Raw genomic sequence first — 23,160 nt, forward strand, 5'->3', positions numbered from 1 at the left:
TCACTAAATCATACAAAATAAATAAGACATGGAGAAGAACTCAAGGGGAAACATGTCACAAATGTGATATCAGTGTACATTGAATATAAGCAAATTCAAGTTCATAAATCTCTGTAACTGAAATGTAATGTTCTAAAAAGGACACCAGGGGTCACTGCTCCATTTTGTTCGTCATATCCGTATACAGCCACACCAGTCGACGAGAGCAAGGACTTTCTTTTTCAGGCCGGGTAGGTTGCCCACCAACAACTCAAGTAAACGGTCAAATAGATTAAGAGTCGGCAGCACAATCATCAGCCATCCTTTTAAGAAACGTAATATTTAGGAGTTAAATCGCCATTATTGATCACAGGAAATACTAACAAGTAAAATCGGTGAGTTATTAATGTGTTTTGGGGTTATGTGTATGTTTTTGCATTGACTTCTCCGACTGCCCAGTTTTATTGTTGCTTTGTTCTGGGCAGCAGCCATTTTTAATAATCTTGTCCTATGTATTTATCGCTGCCTTCCGTGGTCCTGAAATCTGGAAAATTGCTTATATACTTTGTTCTCAGCTAAAAGGCAAGGGTTTCATTATAGCTACGTGTTCTAGTCTCAAATGCCAAATTTGTGCGTTTTCTGGGGATTTGTTTTTGGAATACAAGACAGGAACTTCAGCTGATTTGCCGTCTCACAATCTTCGCTAGCTGGTAACGTTAGTTGTTAGGCTAGCTAATTTGACATTAGCTAAATCACTTTAGTGTCAATGTTATTTTAAACTGAGTTATATCAATACCTAATACATTATTGTTATGATTAAGGATTAATGGCAGTGTGTCACCTTTTTTTTCACGAACTCGCAGACATAAACAACGCAATGTTTACATACTGTGATGCTGTGCAGACCAAGCGTGTAGCTTGTTAGCAATTCCGGATGGCTAACTAGTTGGCTCGCCCCTGCCTGCCACTACGTTTGATTAGCGATAGTATGTTATGATTTGACTATCAACATGGATTCATCCGTGGCCTAATTCCCTCTGTTACTAATATTGTAATTGATAGACATAAGCCAATATGTATTGTGTAGCCAGCATCAACCATGTTTTGTAATTATATTAGGTAACGTTAACTAGCTAGCATCCGTTTAAAATAGCTGGCTAACATCACTGCAAACTGCCATTTTAATTATGCCTTGGTGTTAGCTAGAAAGCTGCGTTACGTTTTATTTGGGGGTTTGTTGCCTTTGAACCGTCTGTTTGCTGATGATTATATGATTATTTGGTTCCATCTTTAAAACAATTGAGTGTTAACACGGAATAATTGAACTAGCTATTCTGAATGTCTTTTTTACCATAAATATTAACCCGCTAGAACCGTTGCGCGTCAAGAAATAAAGGCGACAACACACTGGAACTTTAAATGAACTTCAAACGAAAGATTACAGAATTAGGTTGCTGTTAAAACATTCTGATTTGTTTCATCCATCCAACTAAAAGTCCCAATACGACATATCACTTTGCAATTTGTATTTTGGGAGAAATTTATATTTTATATGAATTTGACCGAAGTCATGTTGGAAAAGTGACGTCAAGGGAAGAGTACAGGAGTGATGCAGCGTTCAAAATAACTGGGAACTCGTGGGTGAAAACGAGCTCCGACTGGGAAAATTGTTTTGAATGGTCATCCAACTGGGAACTCTGACGTTGTTCAGAGCTCTGACTATCCGACCTGAAGATCACTGACGTCATGACTTGGCCTGTTTTGAAGGCTTTAGCACGTTTTGCATGGCCTGTTGCACATCAAATCAAATTTTATTGGTCACATACATACATTTATCAGATATTATTGCGGGTGTAGCGAAATGCTTTTGTTGCTAGCTCCAACAGTGCAGTAGTATCTAACCATTCACAACAATATACACAAATCCAAAAGTAAAATAATGAAATTTAAAAATATATAAATATTAGCTGAGCAATGTAGGAGTGGCATTGACTAAAATACAGTAGTATAGAATATAGTATATACATATGAGATGAGTAAAGAACTATGTAAACTTGATTAAAGTGACTAGTGTTCCATTATTAAAGTGGCAAGTCATGATATGTACATAGGGCAGCAGCCTCTAAGGTGCAGGGTTGAGGAACTGAGTAGAAGCTGGCTAGTGATGGCCATTTAACAGTCTGATGGCGTTGCGATAGAAGATGTTTTTCAGTCTCTCAGTCCCTGCTTTGATGCACCTGTACTGGATGATAGTGTGGTGAACAGGCCGTGGCTAGGATGGTTGACGTCCTTGATGATCTTTTTGGCCTTCTTGTGACATTGGGTGCTGTAGGTGTCATGGAGGGCAGGTGCTGTGCCCCCAGTCATGCGTTGAGCAGACAGCACCACCCTCTGGAGAGCCCTGTGGTTATGGGTGGTGAAATTGCTGTACCAGGCGGTGATACAGCCTGACAGGATGCACTCATGTGCATCTGTAAAAAGTTTGTGAGGGTATTAGGGGACAGGCTGAATTTCTTCAGGATCCTGAGGTTGAAGAGCGCCTTCTTCACCACACTATCTTTGTGGATGGACCATTTCATATCTTCAGTGACGTGAACACAGAGGAACTTGAAACTTTCAGCCTTCTCCACTGTGGTCCCGTCAATCTGGATAGGGGCGTGCTCCCTCTGCTGTTTCCTGAAGTCCACGATCAGCTCCTTCGTTTTGTTGAGGGAGAGGTTCTTTTCCTGGCACCACTCTACCAGGGCCCTCACCTCCTCCCTGTAGGCTGTCTTATCATAGTTGGTAATCAGGTCTACCACTGTTGTCGTCTGTAAACTCAATGATTGCGTTGGAGGCATGAGTGAACAGGGAGTACAGGAGGGGGCTGAGCACGCACCCTTGTTGGGCCCCTGTGTTGAGGATCAGCAAAGTGGAGGTGTTGTTTCCTACCTTCACCACCTGGGGGTGGCCTGTCAGGAAGTCCAGGAACCAATTGCACAGGGTAGGGTTCAGACCAGCAGTACTATGGTGTTGAAGGCTGAGCTATAGTCAATGAGCAGCATTCTTACGTAGGTATTCCTCTTGTCCAGATGGGATAGGACAGTGTGTAGTGCGATGGCGATTGCATCGTCTGTGGATCTATTGGGGCTGTAAGCAAATTGAAGTGGGTCTCCGGTAAGGTAGAGGTGATATGATCCTTAACTTGCCTCTCAAAGCACTTCATAATGACAGACGTGAGTGCAACAGGGCGAAAGTCATTTAGTTGAGTTACCTTTGCTTTCTTGGGTACAGGAATAATGGTGGACATCTTGAAGCAAGTAGGGACAGCAGACTGGGATAGGGAGAGATTGAATATGTCTGTAAACACTCCATCCAACTGGTCTGCACATGCTCAGGCTGCGGCTAGTGACGCCATCTTGGCCTGCAGCCCTGCAAGGGTTAACACGCTTAAAATTCTTACTCGCGTCGACCACGGGGAACAAGAGCTTGCAGTCCTTGGGAGCGGGCCACGTCGGTGGCACTACGTTATCCTCAATGGGGGCAAAGGTGTTTAGCTTGTCCGGGAGTAAGACGTTTGTGTCCGCGACGTGGGTAGTTTTACCTTTGTAATCCATGATTGTCTGTAGACCCTGCCACAGGGGTCTTGTCTGAGCCATTGAATTGTGACTCCACTTTGTCTCTTGTACTGACATTTTGCCTGACTTACGGAGGGAATAACTACACTGCTTGTATTCGCCCATATTCCCAGTCACCTTGACGTAGTTAAATGCGATGGGAGCACACCCCTATCCACTTCGACGGGACTGCGGTGGAAAGCTTCAAGTTCCTCGGCGTACACATCACTGATGATCTGAATGGTCCACCCACACAGACAGTGTGGTGAAGAAGGCACAAGAGCGCCTCTTCAACCCCAGGAGGCTGAAGAAATTTGGCTTGGCATCTAATACCCTCACAAACCTTTACAGATGCACAATTGAGAGCATCCTGTCAGGCTGTATCACCGCCTGGTACGACAACTGCACCGCCCGCAACCGCAAGGTTCTACAGAGGGTGGTGCGGTCTGCCCTCCAAGACACCTACAGCACCCAATGTCACAGGAAGGCCAAAAAGCATCAAATACATCAACCACCCAAGTCACGGCCTGTTCACCCCGCTATCACCCAGAAGGCGAGGTAAGTACAGGTGCATCAAAGCTAGGATTGAGGGACTGCTAGAAGCTGTTTATCTCAAGGCCATCAGACTGTTAAATAGCCATCACTAGCCGGCTTCTACCCGGTTATGCAACCCTGCACCTTATAGGCTGCTGCCCTATACAGTGGTGCAAAAAAGTATTTAGTCAGCCACCAATTGTGCAAGTTTTCCCACATAAAAAGATGAGAGGCCTGTAATTTTCATCATAGGTACCACTTCAACTATGACAGACAAAATGAGAGAAAAAAATCCAGAAAATCACATTGTAGGATTTTTAATGAATTTATTTGCAAATTATGGTGGAAAATAAGTATTTGGTCACCCACAAACAAGCAAGATTTCTGGCTCTCACAGACCTGTAACTTCTTCTTTAAGAGACTCCTCTCCTCCACTCGTTTGAACTGTTTGAACTTGTCATCAGTATAAAAGACACCTGTCCACAACCTCAAACAGTCACATTCCAAACTCCACTATGGCCAAGACCAAAGAGCTGTCAAAGGACACCAGAAACAAAATTGTAGACCTGCACCAGGCTGGGAAGACTGGATCTGCAATAGGTAAGCAGCTTGGTTTGAAGAAATCAACTGTGGGAGCAATTATTAGGAAATGGAAGACATACAAGACCACTGATAATCTCCCTCGATCTGGGAGATCCCAGAACCACATGGGGGGACCTAGTGAATGAAGGGATATTGGGGTCATCACAAGGGGTTTTATGTAGAAAAGCAGAGGGTAGAGCAGACATATATATTTTTATATATATATGTACTGCTCAAAAAAATAGAGGGAACACTAAAATAACACATCCTAGATCTGAGTGAATGAAATATACTTTTTTCTTTACATAGTTAAATGTGCTGACAACAAAATCACACAAAAATTATCAATGGAAATCAAATTTATCAACCCATGGAGGTCTGGATTTGGAGTCACACTCAAAATTAAAGTGGAAAACCACACTACAGGCTGATCCAACTTTGATGTAATATCCTTAAAACAAGTCAAAATAAGGCTCACTGTGTGTGTGTGGCCTCCACGTGCCTGTATGACCTCCCTACAACGTCTGGGCATGCTCCTGATGAGGTGGCGGATGGTCTCCTGAGGGATCTCCTCCCAGACCTGGACTAAAGCATCCGCCGACTCCTGGACAGTCTGTGGTGCAACGTGGCGTTGGTGGATGGAGCGAGACATGATGTCCCAGATGTGCTCAATTGGATTCAGGTCTGGGGAACGGGCGGGCCAGTCCATAGCATCAATGCCTTCCTCTTGCAGGAACTGCTAACACACTCCAGCCACATGAGGTCAAGCATTGTCTTGCATTAGGAGGAACCCAGGGCCAACCGCACCAGCATATGGTCTCACAAGGGGTCTGGGGATCTCATCTCAGTACGTAATGGCAGTCAGGCTACCTCTGGTGAGTACATGGAGGGCTGTGCAGTATCCCAATGAAATGCCACCCCACACCATGACTAACCCACCGCCAAACCGGTCATGCTGGAGGGTGTTGCAGGCAGCAGAACGATCTCCACGGCGTCTCCAGACTCTGTCACGTGCTCAGTGTGAACCTGCTTTCATCTGTGAAGAGCACAGGGCTCCAGTGGCGAATTTGCCAATCTTGGTGTTCTCTGACAAATGCCAAACGTCCTGCACGGTGTTGGGCTGTAAGCACAACCCCCACCTGTGGACGTCGGGCCCTCAAACCACCCTCACGGAGTCTGTTTCTGACCGTTTGAGCAGACACATGCACATTTGTGGCCTATTGGAGGTCATTTTGCAGGGCTCTGGCAGTGCTCCTCCTGCTCCTCCTTGCACAAAGGCGGAGGTAGCGGTCCTGCTGCTGGGTTGTTACCCTTCTACGGCCTCCTCCACGTCTCATGATGTACTTGGCCTGTCTCCTGGTAGCGCCTCCATGCTCTGGACACTACGCTGACAGACACAGCAAACCTTCTTGCCTCAGCTCGCATTGATGTGCCATCCTGGATGAGCTGCACTACCTGAGCCACTCGTGTTGGTTGTAGACTCCGTCTCATGCTACCACTAGAGTGAAAGCACCGCCAGCATTCAAAATGGACGAAAACATCAGCCAGGAAGCATAGGAACTGAGAAGTGTTCTGTGGTCACCACCTGCAGAACCACTCCTTTATTGGGGGTGTCTTGCTAATTGCCTATAATTTCCACCTGTTGTCTATTCCATTTGCACAACAGCATGTGAAATTGATTGTCAATCAATCCTAAGTGGATAGTTTGATTTCACAGAAGTGTGATTTACTTGGAGTTACATTGTGTTGTTTAACCTGTTGCGACGAGCAATCCCGTATCCGGGAGCGTAATTATAGCCTCAAGCTCATTACCATAACGCAACGTTAACTATTCATGAAAATCGCAAATGAAATGAAATAAATATATTGGCTCACAAGCTTAGCCTTTTGTTAACAACACTGTCATCTCAGATTTTCAAAAAATGCTTTTCAACCATAGCTACACAAGCATTTGTGTAAGAGTATTGATAGCTAGCATAGCATTAAGCCTAGCATTCAGTAGGCAACATTTTCACAAAAACAAGAAAAGCATTCAAATAAAAATCATTTACCTTTGAAGAACTTTGGATGTTTTCAATGAGGAGACTCTCAGTTCGATTGCAAATGTTCAGTTTTTCCAAAAATATTATTTGTGTAGGAGAAATCGCTCCGTTTTGTTCATCACGCTTGGCTAAGAAAACCCCCCGAAAATTCAGTAATTACAACGGCAAACTTTTTTCCAAATTAACTCCATAATATCGACAGAAACATGGCAAACGTTGTTTAGAATCAATGCTCAAGGTGTTTTTCACATATCTATTCGATGATAAATCACTCGTGGCAGTTTGGTTTCTCCTCTGAACAAAATTGAAAAAATGCACGCACCTGGAGATTACGCAATAGTTTCGACGGAGGACACCGAGCGGACACCTGGTAAATGTAGTCTCTTATGGTAAATTTTCCAATGATATGCCTACAAATACGTCACAATGCTGCAGACACCTTCGGGGAAACGACAGAAAGTGTAGGCCCATTCCTTGCGCATTCACAGCCATGTAAGGAGACATTGGAACACAGCGCATTCAAAATCTGGCTCGCTTCCTGTATGAAATTTCATCTTGGTTTCGCCTGTAGCATTAGTTCTGTGGTACTCACAGACAATATCTTTGCAGTTTTGGAAACGTCAGAGTGTTTTCTTTCCAAAGCTGTCAATTATATGCATAGTCAAGCATCTTTTCGTGACAAAATATCTTGTTTAAAACGGGAACGTTTTTCATCCAAAAATGAAATACTGCCCCCAGAGGTTCAAGAGGTTAAGTGTTACCTTTATTATTTTGAGCAGTGTATATTTCCGCAATGTCATTGAATGCAAGGACAGTATCAGCAGAAATATAGTGCTCTGAGCACTGTATTAACTTTCTGAGAGATGATGCAATATGCATCCATTGGCTGATTATCACTTTGAATTGGCACATCAATTCTAGTATCGTTACTAATAATAAACTCAATACTCAGTGGAGGTACCCCAGGCAACCTTTCAATTTGAAGGCTGGAACCTGAAGCGGCTTGAATGTAGGCGTACTCTATTAACATTTCTAAGTGGTGGCATCAATGTCTGGTTCTTCAGTCAGATCAGTATCAGCAGGTTAACCGGTATCCATTTTTGTAAATGCATGTTCTTTCACATCAGAGAACACTATTTCTAGATCACAAATTGCAATAGGCCTCATCACAGTAGGGTTTTGTTAAAGTAGCTCCAGTAATTCAAAGTCTGTTAAGGAGTAGGCCTAGATTGCGTGGTTGCCCAATTCTATTCATGGATTGCATGTTTTGTCACAATATTATTTTGAAAGTTTGTTTTGGACTTATGCCCGACTGAGCATTCTACTCAATGCATCATTGATGAGCGCTGATGAAGATTTGATCATTCAATTGAGTTGGAAATGAGTGACTTTCGAAAGGAGGCAAATAATTTGTAGGAAAACCCTTTGTCATCATTTTGATGTCACCAGATTTACTTAATATGCAGTATAATGTTAGCTAGCTAAGATTGGAGGCCACTGGGTTTTAGCTAGCTAACATTAGCAATGCTTGCTATTTTTGGCGAACTTTGCTAGCTGTTGACAGCATTGCCATCTGTAAGTTTGACGACATGATAATGCGGGCAAAGTTGTTTCCTACTAAATATTTGACTACTTTTAACAATGTCATCGTATTTCCAGACATTATAGTGTCAGAGGAAGGCCCATAAAATTGTCAGATCCATATCACCCAAGTAATAGACTGTTCTTTCTGCTCCCGCACGGCAAGCAGTACCGGAGCACCAAGTCCAGGACCAAAAGGCTCCTTAACAGCTTTTACCCCCAAGCCATAAGACTTCTGAACAATTAATCAAATGGCCACCCGGACTATTTACATTGACACCCTCCCTTCTATTTGTTTTTACAATGCTGCTACGCACTAGCTATACATTACCCATACCTGCATGTACAAATTACCTCGACTAAAGTGTATATAGCCTCATTATTATTTTGATACTTTTTTTATTTGTAAAATGTATTTTCTTCGCTCTTTCTTGAACTGCTTTGTTGGTTAAGGGCTTGTAAGAAATCAATTCACGGTAAGGTCTACCTACTCCTGTTGTATTTGGAGCATGTGACAAATAACATTTAGATTTTATAGTGCAATTTAGACTAAACTGTAGTTAGCATCCATCCAGAATGACTGGGCTTATCACCACTTTAGGGCACCGCTATGGCGCTGCCGAAGGAGGGCAGTTTCAGAACGTTCATAACAATTGCTCCTCCATCACTTGGCTGTGTCATGCCATCTATGAATAGTTGTTTAGTCTATACCCTGAAAGCCCAGGAGCAGCTCTCTAGAGCAGTAGTCTCTCTGAAGTCCACTGTGATCCTGGCTGTGTCTGTGGTTACAACTGGTTTCCTATCCTTATCTCCTTTCCCTTAACACCCCTATTCTAAGCAGGACTATGGCACTGGCATTCCTATTTCATTTTCCACTTCTCTCACACCAGTTGTCTTGAAGGAAAGGAGGATTTCAGAAGAGTGTTATTTGAACATATTTTCCATACCTGTTCTATGTGGAACCATCTGCATTTTGTTTAGTTTTACCACTGCTCACCACTAGAAGACTGTCTGGCAGTCTTCCATACTCCTAGTGGCCCTCATCTTTGCTGTCTTTGAACGTTGTTGCTTTGAACCGTCAAAGTGGTAGACTGCATCCTCTACTGCCCTGTTATGGCTATAAACCCCCTTTAAATATTTGTGTGTGCCTTGCTGCGTGATTGTGAAGAGTGATGCTTTCCAGACCACCCTTGATATTATGTACTTAAAACTATGCAGAACTGGTCATGTGTATTTGGATGTGCCTGACTGACCATTTAATCAAAATGTTTTATGTGAATATTTAGCCCCCCAATGTTGTTTTGATCAATGACTGTTCTCAGTCTTTTCCCTTGCCAGAGCTGCATTTAGCCTTTGCTGTGGAATGTGTAGTTAGCTGGTAGGCCTTGTTTTTTGTTTAGCAATGAGTTTGGGGATCCTTTAAATGTTGCATTTGGGAAATTGAATACATTTTCCTTCACGCTGTAGAATAGATAGGATATTCCTTTCCAATTCTAAGCTGCTGTAGTTTGTTAGATAACATTGTATCCTCTATTCTCTGCAGAAAAAGAAGGCACAAGAAGAGGCGCATAGAAACATTTTCATACTCGATGACATTACATCGCAATGTCCGATCGTTTGGGGCAAATAACCAAGTCCAAGGATGGGAAAAGCAAGTACTCCTCACTCAGCCTATTTGATAAGTACAAGGGAAAGTCTATAGAAACTCAGAAAACAGCAGGTAAGTCATTGTCCATTCTTTCTCAAGTACTTCTGTGTTCAACTCCTATGTGTATGGCTTTAAGGATTTGAAAGGCCCATGAAGCTTGACCAATACATAAAGTTTGCAAAGAGCTTTATTCACACCTCTCTCCTTCCCTCCGTTTGTGTCCGCTCACTCCCCCTCTTCCTCCCAGCAGTTCCGCGATATGGCTTACAGAGTCTTGGCAAAGTGGCCGCAGCCCGGCGCATGCCCCCACCTGCTCACCTGCCGAGCCTGAAGTCAGAGAACAAAGGAAACGATCCAAACGTGATTATCGTGCCCAAAGACGGAACAGGATGGGCAAACACACAGGAACAAACCGATCAAAAGAGGTAGGTGAGAGAGCCCGGAACAGACACTGGGAAAGGTGGTCTGGATAGCAGATGAATGCATTCATACCCAACTCAGTTTCTTGAAGATTGAAAATCTGTAGACACAGCAATCTTGCCATTTCAATCAGCAGCTGATGTACATTGAAGAAACCAATTGAGTGAACACTGGCCAATCAGTGCTATATATTCAATTAAGTTCCAGGGAGAAATAGAAGTTGGCTAACAGCGGCTTAATAATTTATAGTCTCAGTAGTTTAAAATGGCTGTGTCGTCTCACTGATCTGAAAACTGACGCGATGTGCATTAAATTCTGTGATGTAATAATTTTTTACACGTTATTCCAGATTAATTAGTGGAGATGAGGAAAGGATGCCGCTATAGACTATTGAGATGCACTCTTGGATGAATGTTTTGCTATGATGCAATATGTTTAATTCATTCAATAGGTTTTGTTTTCTGAGGGAACGAGTCATCTTTTACACAACCAAAGGGTAACATTGGATGATGCAAGAATGAGTGATGAGCAAAGAAAAGGGTATTTGTTCACCTGGTACACACTTTGCTGAGGTTTGTGTTTCTGTACACTTTCCAGTGCTGTCTGCGTGCACTTCTTTATGGATGCATTCAAACACGTACACTACCGTTCAAACGGTTGGGGTCACTTAGGAATGTCCTTATTTTTTAAAGAAAAGCAAAAAAAAATGTCCGTAAAATAACATCAAATTGATCAGAAATACAGTGTAGACATTATTAATGTTGTAAATGACAATTGTAGGTGGAAACAGCTGATTTGAATTTTTATGGAATATCTATTTAGGTGTACAGAGGCCCATTATCTGCAACCATCACTCCTGTGTTTCAATGGCACGTTGTGTTAGCTAATCAATTCTATCATTGTAAAAGGCTAATTGATCATTAGAAAACCCTTTTGCAATTATGTTAGCACAGCTGAAAACTGTTGTCCTGATTAAAGAAGGAATAAAACTGGCCTTCTTTAGACTAGTTGAGTATCTGGAGCATCAGGAGTGGGAGACAGTTTGCGCTGTTCTGTGAGGGGAGTAGTACACAGCAGTGTACGGGATCTTCAGTTTCTTGGCAATTTCTCGCATGGAATAGCCTTCATTTCTCAGAACAGAACAAGAATATTTGTTTCTGGTCATTTTGAGCCTGTAATCAAACCCGCAAATGCTGATGCTCAAGATACTCAATTAGTCTAAAGAAGGCCAGTTTTATTGCTTCTTTAATCCATTATAAATCAGCCATTTACAACATTAACAATGTCTACACTGTATTTCTGATCAATTTTATGTTATTTTAATGGACAAAAAATGTGCTTTTCTTTAAAAAACAAGGATATTTCTTAGTGACCCCAAACCTTTGAAAGGTAGTGTACATCTCAATCACACAGACAGCGTCATTGCATTTTGGTACACCAGAAGTACATTCATTTCCAATGGAAGGCTGCGTTTGACTTGCAGCGTTGCAGAGGCAGTTGCAATGCGTTCTGTGTGGTGCATACGTTTGATTTGTCAAACTGTATGCGTAAACGGCTTGACAGAAATGGTAGCAGAAGTTGAATTTTACGCAATGACACTAGGTGTGATCAAGGCATTAGCCCCATGTACAGCTGCAGGAAAGATAGCCTTGTGTCAGACTTGAGAGGCGTTCGTGTTTGCTACCTCAAGGTTAGCTCACATGCAATCTGTAGAGCTGTCTGTGTGTGGGAGTTGATTGGTGGGAAGTGACCACTCTGTTTGGTGTGTGCGAGTCTGTGGGTGGCTGGAGGAGTGGGCACAGGAAGACTGAGGAGCTAACATACAGTGAGTATATGGCAATGTTGATTGAACACCAAACATATGGCATTTATAAAACCAGCGTTCATGTTGCTACTTTTTAGTGTTATTTGCATAGCAGGCATGACATTTTTCACACTGGTCCCATGTGGCTCAGTTGATAGAGCATGGCGCTTGCAATGCCAGGGTTGTGGTTTGATTTCCATGAGGCACCTGTATGAAAAGTAAGAAAAATGTGTGCGTGCACTCACTACTGTAAGTCGCTCTGGATAAGAGCCTCTGGCTCAATGACTAAAATGTAGTAATTTGATAAGAGCGTCTGCTAAATGACTTAAATGTAAATAACAGAAAAGTGAGTCGGTTTGTGTTTTGTTGCCTGGCAAGTGAGAAAGAACAGAGTGGGAGTACTATTTATTTCTAATTCTTCACTGTTTGGCTGGGATAAATTCATCAAGAGTTTATAGCTGGGTTACAAGTGTCCAAGTTCTGTAATGTGTAAAAGTGAAACTGCGCAGTATGGCATGTCTGTATCAAGATGTATATGTATCTATTCTATCTCTGGAGTGACGGTTCCCTCTCTCTCTCCCCTCCCTCAGTTCCATTGCATCAACAGCACAGCTGCTGGAGTTGCAGCCACAGCTGGCTTTGCAGAAATCTGTCTCCAATCTCCAGAAGCCCACACCGGTAGCCAGTCAGGAGGTGGGCTTGGCCTCTTGATTTTTGTCATCTACATCTTTCGGTTTCACTTTGAATTGTGATTTTTCTTTTCTTAGAGTGACTGCCTTTAAGAAGCAATGAATCCCTTTGAAAATTGCCTATTTGGCATCGATATGAGTCTGAAAGTGTGTCAAAATTGACTACAAAGTGTAAATAGGATAATTTTAGGCATAAAGTCAATCTTTTCTAAAATGTTTGGAACATCCGGTAAATGAAGGTTGGGTTTTGATGTTTATTTGCCCCCTAAAATGGGGTGAAGAGCTGCGGTGATTGCTCACTAATCAATAGCATAGATGGTTAGACTAGCAGCTCTGACTGTTTACACACGTTGCGCATTTCTTTTAGTTGCGAAATACCTTAGATGTAAAATTGAGCAACTAAAACATCCTCGGTCAAAATTCATTACAGATAACTTGAGTAATCTTCAATTCATTCTGGGTATTTTAAGGAAGTGAAATAGGCTTCCAACCTGAATGCAAAATTGGTCAGGAAACACACCTCCAAGACTGAAATCTCTTTAATACAATTTCCTCTGTTGTTTCCACAGAGCACAAACACAGGTGGACCAAAGCAATGGGCCCAGCTAAATGGAAAGGCCGTAGAACTAGATGGTGAGTTGGAATGGAAAACTCAACTGTTCAAAATGACTGTCTCTTTGGTCAACATTGATGGAGGTGCTATCAGATGTGTCAATTTACTGCATGCCTCCACCTCATGATTTTCCATCAGCCTCCATTTCTTTTGACTCTGCTGTGACTGACAGCTGTGCCTCTTGTTTCCATGGCGGCAGCAGGTTTAAGGGCCTCAAACCGACTGCAGCCCTTCTCTCACGAGGAATTTCCAACGCTGAAGGCTGCTGGGGAACAGGACAAGGCTGGCAAGGAAAGAAGCGCCTTCGATCCGTCGTATGGGCCCGGACCAAGCCTCCGCCCCCAGAGTGAGTCCAGTGGACATAGCTGTGGTGGCACAAACATGTACTCCAGTTCAAAAGGAATCCACATGCCTGAATAGTGGATCAGTTGCTAATAAGTGCTGTGGGAAAATATTGTGCACATACTTTAAAAAACTGAATACACTGCAATTTCACCCTCTAACTCCTTAGACACAGGCTTGTTTTCTCAAATTTGTTTTCCTCTTGTCTTTCCAGATGTGACAAGTTGGAGGGAGGGTGGTGGGAGGAACCTTGTGCCCTCATCCCTGCCAGCAGGCCTGCCCTCAGATTCCGAGGGCAAGGCCAGCGGCGTAGCTGAGACTGGAAGCCCCCCTCCACCTCTTCCCCCCTCTGCCCCCCTCTCTGCCTCCATGGTCAGTCCCACCCCTGCCACCGTTGTCAGCGCCCCTTCAGTCCTAGAGCCCAAGGAGCCCTGTCTGCGCCCTGCCCAGCCCCTCCGCAGGCCCACCCCCTGCCCTGAACCATCACCAGCTCCACCACCCTACCACCACCACCACCTACCACGACATGCTGCCTGCCTTCGTAAGTAGCACAATACTACTCTTAATTTATTTTCACTTCATGACACCTTAATGCAAGGTTCTATTCTGACTGTACATTTTTTGTCTATTGGTTTTCAGATGTGCCCCAAAGAGACTCGTGATGCTCCTGGCACTGCTGAACACACTGGCCCTGTCACTGTGGTCGCCCCAGTTCGCTTTGACAACCGGCCCACCTTCAGACAGCCCTACCCCAACATCAACCAAGAGCCTGTCAAGTAAGTTGTCACCACCAGCATATGCCTACTCTCTGAAAGCGATGCTCAGTTAACATAATGAAAGATTAAAATGGATAATACAATTGAAGATTCTGTGAATTCTTTTGTTTTCTTTGCAAAAATAATCGCAGGTCTCTCACCTCCCCATGTTCATAATCTCCTTATAGCGGTGAGGTTAGGAGAGAAGAAAACCGCTTCATCCGTGGGCCCTCCCGCAACCTCTCCTCCAGACCCATCCGTCGGCCCGGTGACAGACCCCCTCGTCCGGCCATCATCAACCCAGAGGACCTGAAGGATCTGGACGAGCTGGACAACGACTGTGAAGACGGCTGGGCAGGTGGAGGGGCTTTCTGTTATCGCATCATACAAAGACTGAAACAACATTTCTGTGGATGTGCCGTAGCGGAACTAGATTGACCTTGATAAAAATGTTGTTCTCTTACCATTCCAGGTATCCATGAAGAAGTGGATTATGGCGAGAAACTCAAGTTCAGTGACGATGAGGAGGAGCACGCCGAAAAGAACAAGATGTGGTGAAATTACCCCCACCCCCTTTGTGTTTGTGACTGAATAGAATATTGTTGGTGTTATTTCTGTAGTTTTAAGAGCAGTGACCTTGTAGCAGTGACTGATTGTGAGCTCTATCTCTGACCCAGGGCTGAATGGGAGAACCAGCGTCGCGAGCACCAGTTGTCGCTGAGCACAGGAGAGGGGGCGTACCCCCAGGAGGGCCCCGAGGAGGAGGCTTACCTGGCCTTCCAGGAGCAGATGGCCCACAGGAAGACCAACAGCAGGTTCCCCTCTGGAGAACCACAGGTAAGGTCGTACCTGAGTCCACTGTGCCTCAGAATGCTACCCTTGCCTGGTCCCCTAGCCTTCAATACCACTGATCTCTGAAGTTTTGAGTTTAAAGAAGTATGGCAGAAGCCTGTCCAGTCATTTCACCTTTACCTTTATGAAGTCTTCAGACAATGCACATGACTATTATCAATAACCCTTGATTGAAATAAGACTCAACAAATTGCCTTGTAGTGATTAAAAAGTGAATGTTTAATTACAACTTCCAGGGTATAAATGCAGAAGCTTATATGGAGATATGGTGGAGGTCACTGTAAGATTAACTAATGTTTAGGCATTAACTTCTTCGGGGTAGGGGGCAGTATTTGGAAGTTTGGATGACTTGAGGTGCCCAAAGTAAACTGCCTGTTACTCAGGCCCAGAAGCTATGATATGCATTTAATTGGTAGTATTGGATAGAATGTTTCTAAAACTGTTAAAATAATGTCTGTAAGTATAACATAACTGATATGACAGGCGAAAACTCGAGGAGAATCCATTCAGAAATATTTTTTTTTTGAGCTCACCACTCATTATAATGGTTGTCTATGGGAATATAAAATAAATACCTCCCAGATTGCAGTTACTAGGGCTTCCAGTAGATGTCAACAGTCTTTAAAAAGAGTTTCAGGCTTGTTTTTTGAAAAATTAGCTAGAATTTGTAGTTTTTGTAAGTGGCTCCCATTTTGTCTGTAGTGTTGCACATGGATGAGGGCCCGCACTTTGTTATTTATCTCCGGTATTGAACATACTATTCTCTGTCTTAAATTTGATTGTTTATTTACATATTAGGGAACCTGAGGATTGATTAGAAACGTTGTTTGACTTGTTTGGATGAAGTTTATTGGTAACTTTTGGGATTTATTTGTATGCAATTTGAACGAGGGAAACCGGTGGATTACTGAGTCAAGCGCGCCAACTAAACTGACTTTTTTGGGATATAAAACAAAAGGACTGTTTGTGATGTAGCTGGGAACCTTTGGATTGCAAACAGAGGAAGATCTTCAAAGGTAAGTGATTTATTTTATTGCAATTTCTGACTTTCGTGATGCCTCTGCTTGGTTGGAAAATGTTTAATGCTTTTGTACGTTGGGCGCTGTCCTCAGATAATCGCATGGTGTGCTTTCGCGGTAATGCCTTTTTGAAATCTGACAAAGCGGCTGGATTAACTTCACTACTGTAGGGGGCACTATTTTCACTTCCAGATTAAAAGTGCGCCCAAACTAAACTGCCTGCTACTCAGGCACAGAAGCTAGGAGATGCATATAATTGTTAGATTTGGATAGAAAACACTCTACAGTTTCCAAAACTTAAAATAATGTCTGAGTATAACAGAACTGATTTGGCAGGCGAAAACCTGAGAAAAATCCGTGCAGGAAGTGAGATTGTTTTATGTTTGTAATTTTCTATTGAATGCCATTACAGTATCCATTGACTTTGGCTTCCACTAGATGTCAACAGACTTAAGAAATTGTTTCAGGCTTGTATTCTGAAAAATGAGAGCGTAAGACCACTCTGAATGTGTGGACCCTACAGTGTCCCAGAGGTTTTTCATGAGCGTGACAGAGAGCACGCCTTTCTTGTTTACCTTTTATATTGACAACGTTATTATCCGGTTGAAATATTATAGATTATTTAGGCTAAAAACAACCTGTGAATTGATTATAGACATCGTTTGGCATTTTATGTCTGCCTGTTGTGACTGCTTTTGAGCCTGTGGATTACTGAACAAAACGCTCGAACAAAACTGACGTTTTTGGATATAAACAGGGACTTTATCGAACAAAACAAAAATTTTATTGAGTAAATGGGAGTCTTGTGAGTGCAACCATATGAGGATCATCAAAGGTAAGTGATTAATTTTTTCGCTATTTCTGACTTGTGTAACTCTACTTAGCTGGTAACTGTTTGTAATGATTTGTTTGCTGGGCGCTGTTCTCAGATAATCGCATGGTATGCTGTCTCCGTAAAGCCTTTTTGAAAACCGTGGTTGGATTAACAATAAGTTAATCTTTAAACCGATGTATAACACTTGTATGTTTTCTATTTTTGAATTTGGCGCTCTGCAATTTCACTGGATGTTGGCCAGGTGGGACACTAGCTTCCCACGTACCCTAGTGAGGTTAACAAGAAGTTAAGCTTTGAAACAATGTAAGACACTTGTATTTTCATGAATGTTTAATATTACGAATTCTGTATTTTGAATTTCGCGCTCTACAATTTCACAGGATATTGGCCAGGTGGGACACTACCGTCCCACCTACCCCAAAGAGGTTAAATCATAAAGAGTACATACACCTGTAGGAAGAGAACAATTGAGTCACATTTATATGCGTGTGTCTTAAGTTCGTTGTACACAGAAACCATGTAGTCCCCACTTTAACACCCGAACCATCCTCTGTGGCGTCTCTAGGCCCAGCAGAAGAGCTCCGGGCCTGGCATGGCCCACCAGGGTGAACCCCTGGATGACCAGGAGGAGCGCCAGGGCCCAGCCCGGGCCAAGTTTGTATCACCGGAACTCTCTGAGGCAGTGGAGAGAGCTCGTCGGCGCAGGGAGGAGGAGGAGAGACGCGCCCGTGAGGAGAGACTTGCCGCCTGCGCCGAGAAGCTAAAGAGGCTAGACGAGAGGTTTGGGAAGACTGAGAGACAGTTATCAAGGTCTGAGGAGGGAGTGAAGGATGCAGAGAGCAAGGAGGCTGCACTGTCCCCTGGGAGAGAGAGCAAAAACCACCAGGAGAGCTGGCAATATGGCACGAAAGGTAACACCAAACCGCCATTAGTGTTTGTTTAGTAAACATTTATTTATTCAGATTTATCAGTTGAAAATACTAACTTGCAATTCTCAGTCATAGTGTGCACTTTCAGTAAAACGCTTAATTTCAACGGTATGGCTATTACTGAATGACATGTAGGAAACATACAGGGTTGCCAGGACTAACTCAAATCTCTAGCTCAATGACCTCTGAAACTGCCCACAAGGCTTGAAAACTAGGCCCCCAAAAAATTTTCCCCCGAGAGTTGCCAAATTTATCCAATAAACCCTTTCCCATAACGTTATTGAGCGAATTAAGAAGGAATATCGATGTAATTTCTAATGATGTAGGTTAAGAAGCAAAATTCGGTTTTCCGTCAAAATAATTCTTGCGAGTGTAAGAATATATATTGCAAGGGAAAAATTAATTTACCTTATTCATCTCTCCAGATCATTTTCCATCAATGGATGTCGATTTAACTTGTTTTGACTGCTATGATTAAGCAATAAGGCCAGAGGAGGTGTGGTATATGACCAATATACCAAGGCTAAAGGCTGTTCTTAGGACATAAGAAAAGTTGACATTAGAATGCAGTCCACTTTAAATCACCTCCTGAGCGAATTTTTCCAAAGAGCTCTAGTGCTCCTGTAGTTTTCTAATGCTTTGTCACTGTTATATCAGTTTTAGCGCATTAGAAGGTTTTATGGAAAAGGTTGTCTCCGTAATGACCAATCTACAACTGGTAAAAAGTTGTCATGACGTGTATGCGTGCTGCTGTCTCCGTGACTCAACTGCCTCTACTGCAGCACTCTCTCAGCCTGTGCTCTCAACACACACACACCCCTTCGGCTCTCCCCCTCTCCACCATTCACTCACTCAATAACAGCTTGCTCACTGCCTGATAGTCAGCAGCAGCAGGTCACAGTGAAATGTATATATTTTTTAAGAGAAATGCCATGGTGGCCACTGTACAATTTAGAAGTAGCCCAAAAACCTGCCACCCGTGACAAATACATTTTCACCCGCAACACCGTTTTCAAATTAGTCCAATTTGGCTGGAAAACTGCAAACATGGCAACACTGGAAACATGGGTAGCTATGTAAAAGTAGGATTATAACATGCTCCCTCTCCTGTCCCAGACACTGAGTGTCCCTTGGAGCACTCCCCCGGCCAGCAGGACTACAGGGAAGAGGGCACCTTGGGCTTCGCCCCCTACCGCAATGAGGACGATGGCGGGGCTGATCCCACTTCTCCCCTGCCCGACTACACAAACCACCAGGCCTCCAAGCCCGTCCCGCCCCGCTTCCAAAAGCAGCAGCAGGTGAGCCGCCCGGCCAACGCCATCTGATGCTTTCCCAGCAGCCCCTTCCCTCCAGCCCCAAAAATCCTTTTCCCTTCCCTAATTCCTGGTGGGATTTGCGGCTTGAGAAAGGCCCGTCAGTTCACAGGAGCAGGTGTTTTCCGTAACGACGGACGTCGGGTATTATGAAGGGGGGCCAATGGGTGTGTTTGTTTTGTTCTGTTGTGTTGTGTTGTGTAGTGTTTTAATCAGTTCTGTGGTGGATGCACAGCAATAGGCAATTGACAAAACAGGAAATAACCACTCGCTGCATATAGTACACTTCTTTAAATGCATCTAGTCACTTTTTTATGTGAGGTGAATAATTCTACCAGTGTGAACATAATGGGTTCATGCGCTGTCGTCCCTCCCCCTCTCAGGACCAAGTGTATAAAATGCAGCACTGGCAGCAGCAGCAGTCTGGCCACCCTGCCCCCTCGGGCTCCAGCCACCCCCCGAGGGGGTACTACCCCCCACACATGCTGGGCTTCGACCCCCGCTGGATGATGATGCCCCCTTTCTTGGACCCCCGCATGGCCCAGGGCCGCTCCCCCGTGGACTACTACCCCAATGCTGTCCACTCTTCAGGTGAGACCTGAGAAAATAGTATTATTTTACGAAAGGGAATGATGAATTTCCTGATTTAATTTCTTAATTCACTTTTTAGTTTAGTGACATCATGGTCAAACTTTCTAGATTGATATGGATCTCCAAATAATCCTGCATCTGTATTATCTCTAACTGTAGATTACCACCTCTGTGTTTGTGTAGGAATTATGAAATCGAGGATGCAGCCAGACCATCTGAACAGCCCAGGGTCCCCCTCTGACGATGGCTGCCATCCAAGCATGCATCAGGAGAGGAGGGCCCCCTCCACCGAGCCCTACCCCTTGTGGAACCAAGATGGCTACCCCCCTCGCAGTTTCACCCCACCCTACCAGAGACAGCACGAGAGCTCAGACAGGAGCCAGCCAGACGACCGGAGTGACAGGACATGCTCCCAGCAGGACTTGTACGAAGAGAGTGGTAACGAATGCCAAGACAACCCATCTGGTGACCTCTCCCATCAGGCCTACCACCAGAGCAAAGGTCCCAACAGGGATCACCACCCGCACGACCAAGGCCTGCTCTCCTCAGCCCAGAGCCGGCCCCAGCAGCAGCATGCAGACAGCGACTACCCCAAACAGGAGCCCAAAGACAGGTACCTGAAGGACAGCACTGAACCCTGTGACGAAGTCTTCGACACCTCCAAGGAAAAGTTTTTTGACTCAGACTTCCATAGGCGAGATGGAGGCCAGAAGAAGGAAGTTGGTGTTGGTGGTCAGAACCAGTGGACTGATCCTGGCTCCAGCACCCCTGCCAGCAGTGTAAGCCAGCCCTCTGAGACTGGCGGTAGGACCCTGACCCGCAGGACCGGTCCCATCAAGAAGCCTGTGCTAAAGGCCCTCAAAGTGGAGGACAAGGAGAACGAGAAGCCCAAAGTGGAGCCTGAGGAGAAGGTAGTCCCTTACCGCCTGGAAAAGGAGGTGCTCACCAACGTATATGACCTGAAGAAAGATAACCAGCCCCTAGTAAGTAACAGACGATCGGCCTCGCCTGCTATTGAGAAGCAGCCAGAAGAGAAGCAACAACCACCAGCTCCTGCTAAAATAGAGCGGCCAGCCAGTACCCACAGTGAGGATTTGCCGAAGGAAAACAGCTGGGACAGCGGAAAGAGCCAGTCCTCCAGAGACAGCCAGGAGAGCAGGGAACCTGGTGCACCACGACGCAACAACTGGATCTTCATCGATGAGGAGCAGGCCTTTGCCGGAGCCAGGGGAACGGGTAGAGGTCGGAGCCGTGGCGGCTTCAAGGAGTTCAGTTCAAGAGGAGACCGTGGTGGCCGGGGAGGCCGAGAGAACCCCAGAGGAGGCTACAACAACAATATCAACAGCAGGGACGCTGCTGGAACCCAGAGACCAGGCAGAGGCAGAGGACTGCCCAGGGACTTTGTCAAGGTGGAGGACCTGCAGAGGGGGAAGCCGAGGAGGCGCAACGTCAGCGAGACTCTGAGCGAGACCTCAGAGTATGAGGAGCTGCCCAAGCGGCGACGCCAGAAGGGCTCTGAAAACGGAGAGGGTGGCAGCTACCCAGAGCAGGGAGAGACCAGGAAGGTCGACCGAGACTCTTGGAGGTCCAACAAGGTGTACACGGAAGAACAGGCGGCCAGTGACGCCCGCGACAAGGCCAAAGCCAGCAGCAGGGGGTTCGGAGGCTTCGGCCGCTCCCTGCCTCCCAGACTCGATACTGGCAGGGGCTACAACACCAGCCGAGGGTTCAACAACGGCTCCAGAGACATCTCCACCTGGAGAGGACGGGGGACTCAGTTTGGCAGTGGCGGTGGGCCCATGCAGGAGAATGGCTACGTCTTGGGCACCGAGACCTATCCCAGGAGACCACCTGCAGAGCGTGAGCCCCTCAAATACACCCCCAAGTTTACTGGCTCTACTGGTTCCTTCATGGAGAACGGCGCTGAGGACCGCAGCGGGGAGGGTGAGTACTACATAGACAGCGACAACCCTGGACAACAGCCGTTGAGAAGACGGAGGCCGCCGCGCCAGGACAAGCCCCCGCGTTTCCGCCGACTACGTCAAGAGAGAGAGCCTGGCAGTGGCCAGTGGACCAGCGATGAGTACATCAACGGATCAGAAGGATTCGCGAACCCCTGGCCGAGCCGCTCCAAGGAGGGAGGTAAAGAGGACGGCTGGTCCAGTGGCCACTACTCCGGAGTGGGGGGTAGGTCCGGTGGTCAGCACGGCCAGGCGGAGGACTGGGAGACTGGCTCAGAGAACAGCGACATCAGTGACTGGAGGGAGAAGCGTGGGGGAGGGCAGCAGCAGCAGACACACGGGGTAGATGTGCACTCAGACTCAGGCCACGGGGATCCTGGGTCTGGAGAGAAGAGGGAGCTGGCCAAGAGGAGTTTCTCCAGCCAGCGCCCCCTGGTGGACCGGCAGAACAGGAAGGGCGAGGTGGATGGGAACAAGATGACACGCTCTTCAGAGAAACCTAACACTCTGCCCTCCTGTAACAGGAATGACGGCTGGCAGAATGGAGGGTCCTCCAACCATAAGAGGTGAGTGCTGTGCTAACTTTGGCTTATGCGAACTTGGTGTGAGAACGTTCAACAAAACTATTGATATTGTTTTGTCTTGACTTAATTGTTTCAAAACATTCTCAAGACATCAATATACCGGAGCTTCTAAAAACAAACCTTAGCAACACTTTCGCACAATAATATGTTTTAAGTGGTAACACCTGACTCATGGAATGTCTCTACCTGATTCCAGCAGGAGCCCAGAGGAGTCAGGCCCAGTTTACAATGTTGAGCAGTCTGAGGAGGGCCACCAGGCAAACGAACCCCCGGGGAAGAAGCTGGACAAGGAGCTGAAGCCCAGGTCTGTGAAGGGAGACCTGGCCAAACCACTGTCTCAGTACGACCTCAACAGCTACCCCAGTGAGTATGCTAGGCACCAACTTCATAATAACACCTACTTGAGTCAATTAAGCAAGGCTCAAATTAAATCTAAACCAGGGGTCTCAACCTGGTGGGCCAGATGACTGATTTAATGTGGCACACGTGTG

The 23,160-nt window shown here is 45.2% G+C and overlaps 1 protein-coding gene across 1 annotated transcript in view; it reads left to right on the plus strand.

The window, feature by feature from the left end:
• The first annotated feature begins 201 nt into the window (after nucleotides 1-201).
• The window catches only part of LOC118387558 (protein PRRC2B), a 33,689-nt gene continuing 10,730 nt past the window's right edge, over nucleotides 202-23,160 (plus strand). The window contains 17 exon segments of the mRNA XM_035776032.2: nucleotides 202-374; nucleotides 9,858-10,034; nucleotides 10,210-10,387; nucleotides 12,777-12,879; nucleotides 13,445-13,508; nucleotides 13,688-13,834; nucleotides 14,045-14,365; nucleotides 14,367-14,371; nucleotides 14,470-14,606; nucleotides 14,774-14,943; nucleotides 15,058-15,139; nucleotides 15,263-15,422; nucleotides 17,857-18,202; nucleotides 19,337-19,518; nucleotides 19,917-20,124; nucleotides 20,308-22,651; nucleotides 22,866-23,032. Of these exon segments, the coding sequence (XP_035631925.2) occupies nucleotides 9,920-10,034; nucleotides 10,210-10,387; nucleotides 12,777-12,879; nucleotides 13,445-13,508; nucleotides 13,688-13,834; nucleotides 14,045-14,365; nucleotides 14,367-14,371; nucleotides 14,470-14,606; nucleotides 14,774-14,943; nucleotides 15,058-15,139; nucleotides 15,263-15,422; nucleotides 17,857-18,202; nucleotides 19,337-19,518; nucleotides 19,917-20,124; nucleotides 20,308-22,651; nucleotides 22,866-23,032 (4,729 nt within the window). The 5' untranslated portion in view covers nucleotides 202-374; nucleotides 9,858-9,919.

This window comes from Oncorhynchus keta, chromosome 9 (assembly GCF_023373465.1).
Source record: "Oncorhynchus keta strain PuntledgeMale-10-30-2019 chromosome 9, Oket_V2, whole genome shotgun sequence".
NCBI classification, from domain to species: Eukaryota; Metazoa; Chordata; class Actinopteri; order Salmoniformes; family Salmonidae; genus Oncorhynchus; species Oncorhynchus keta.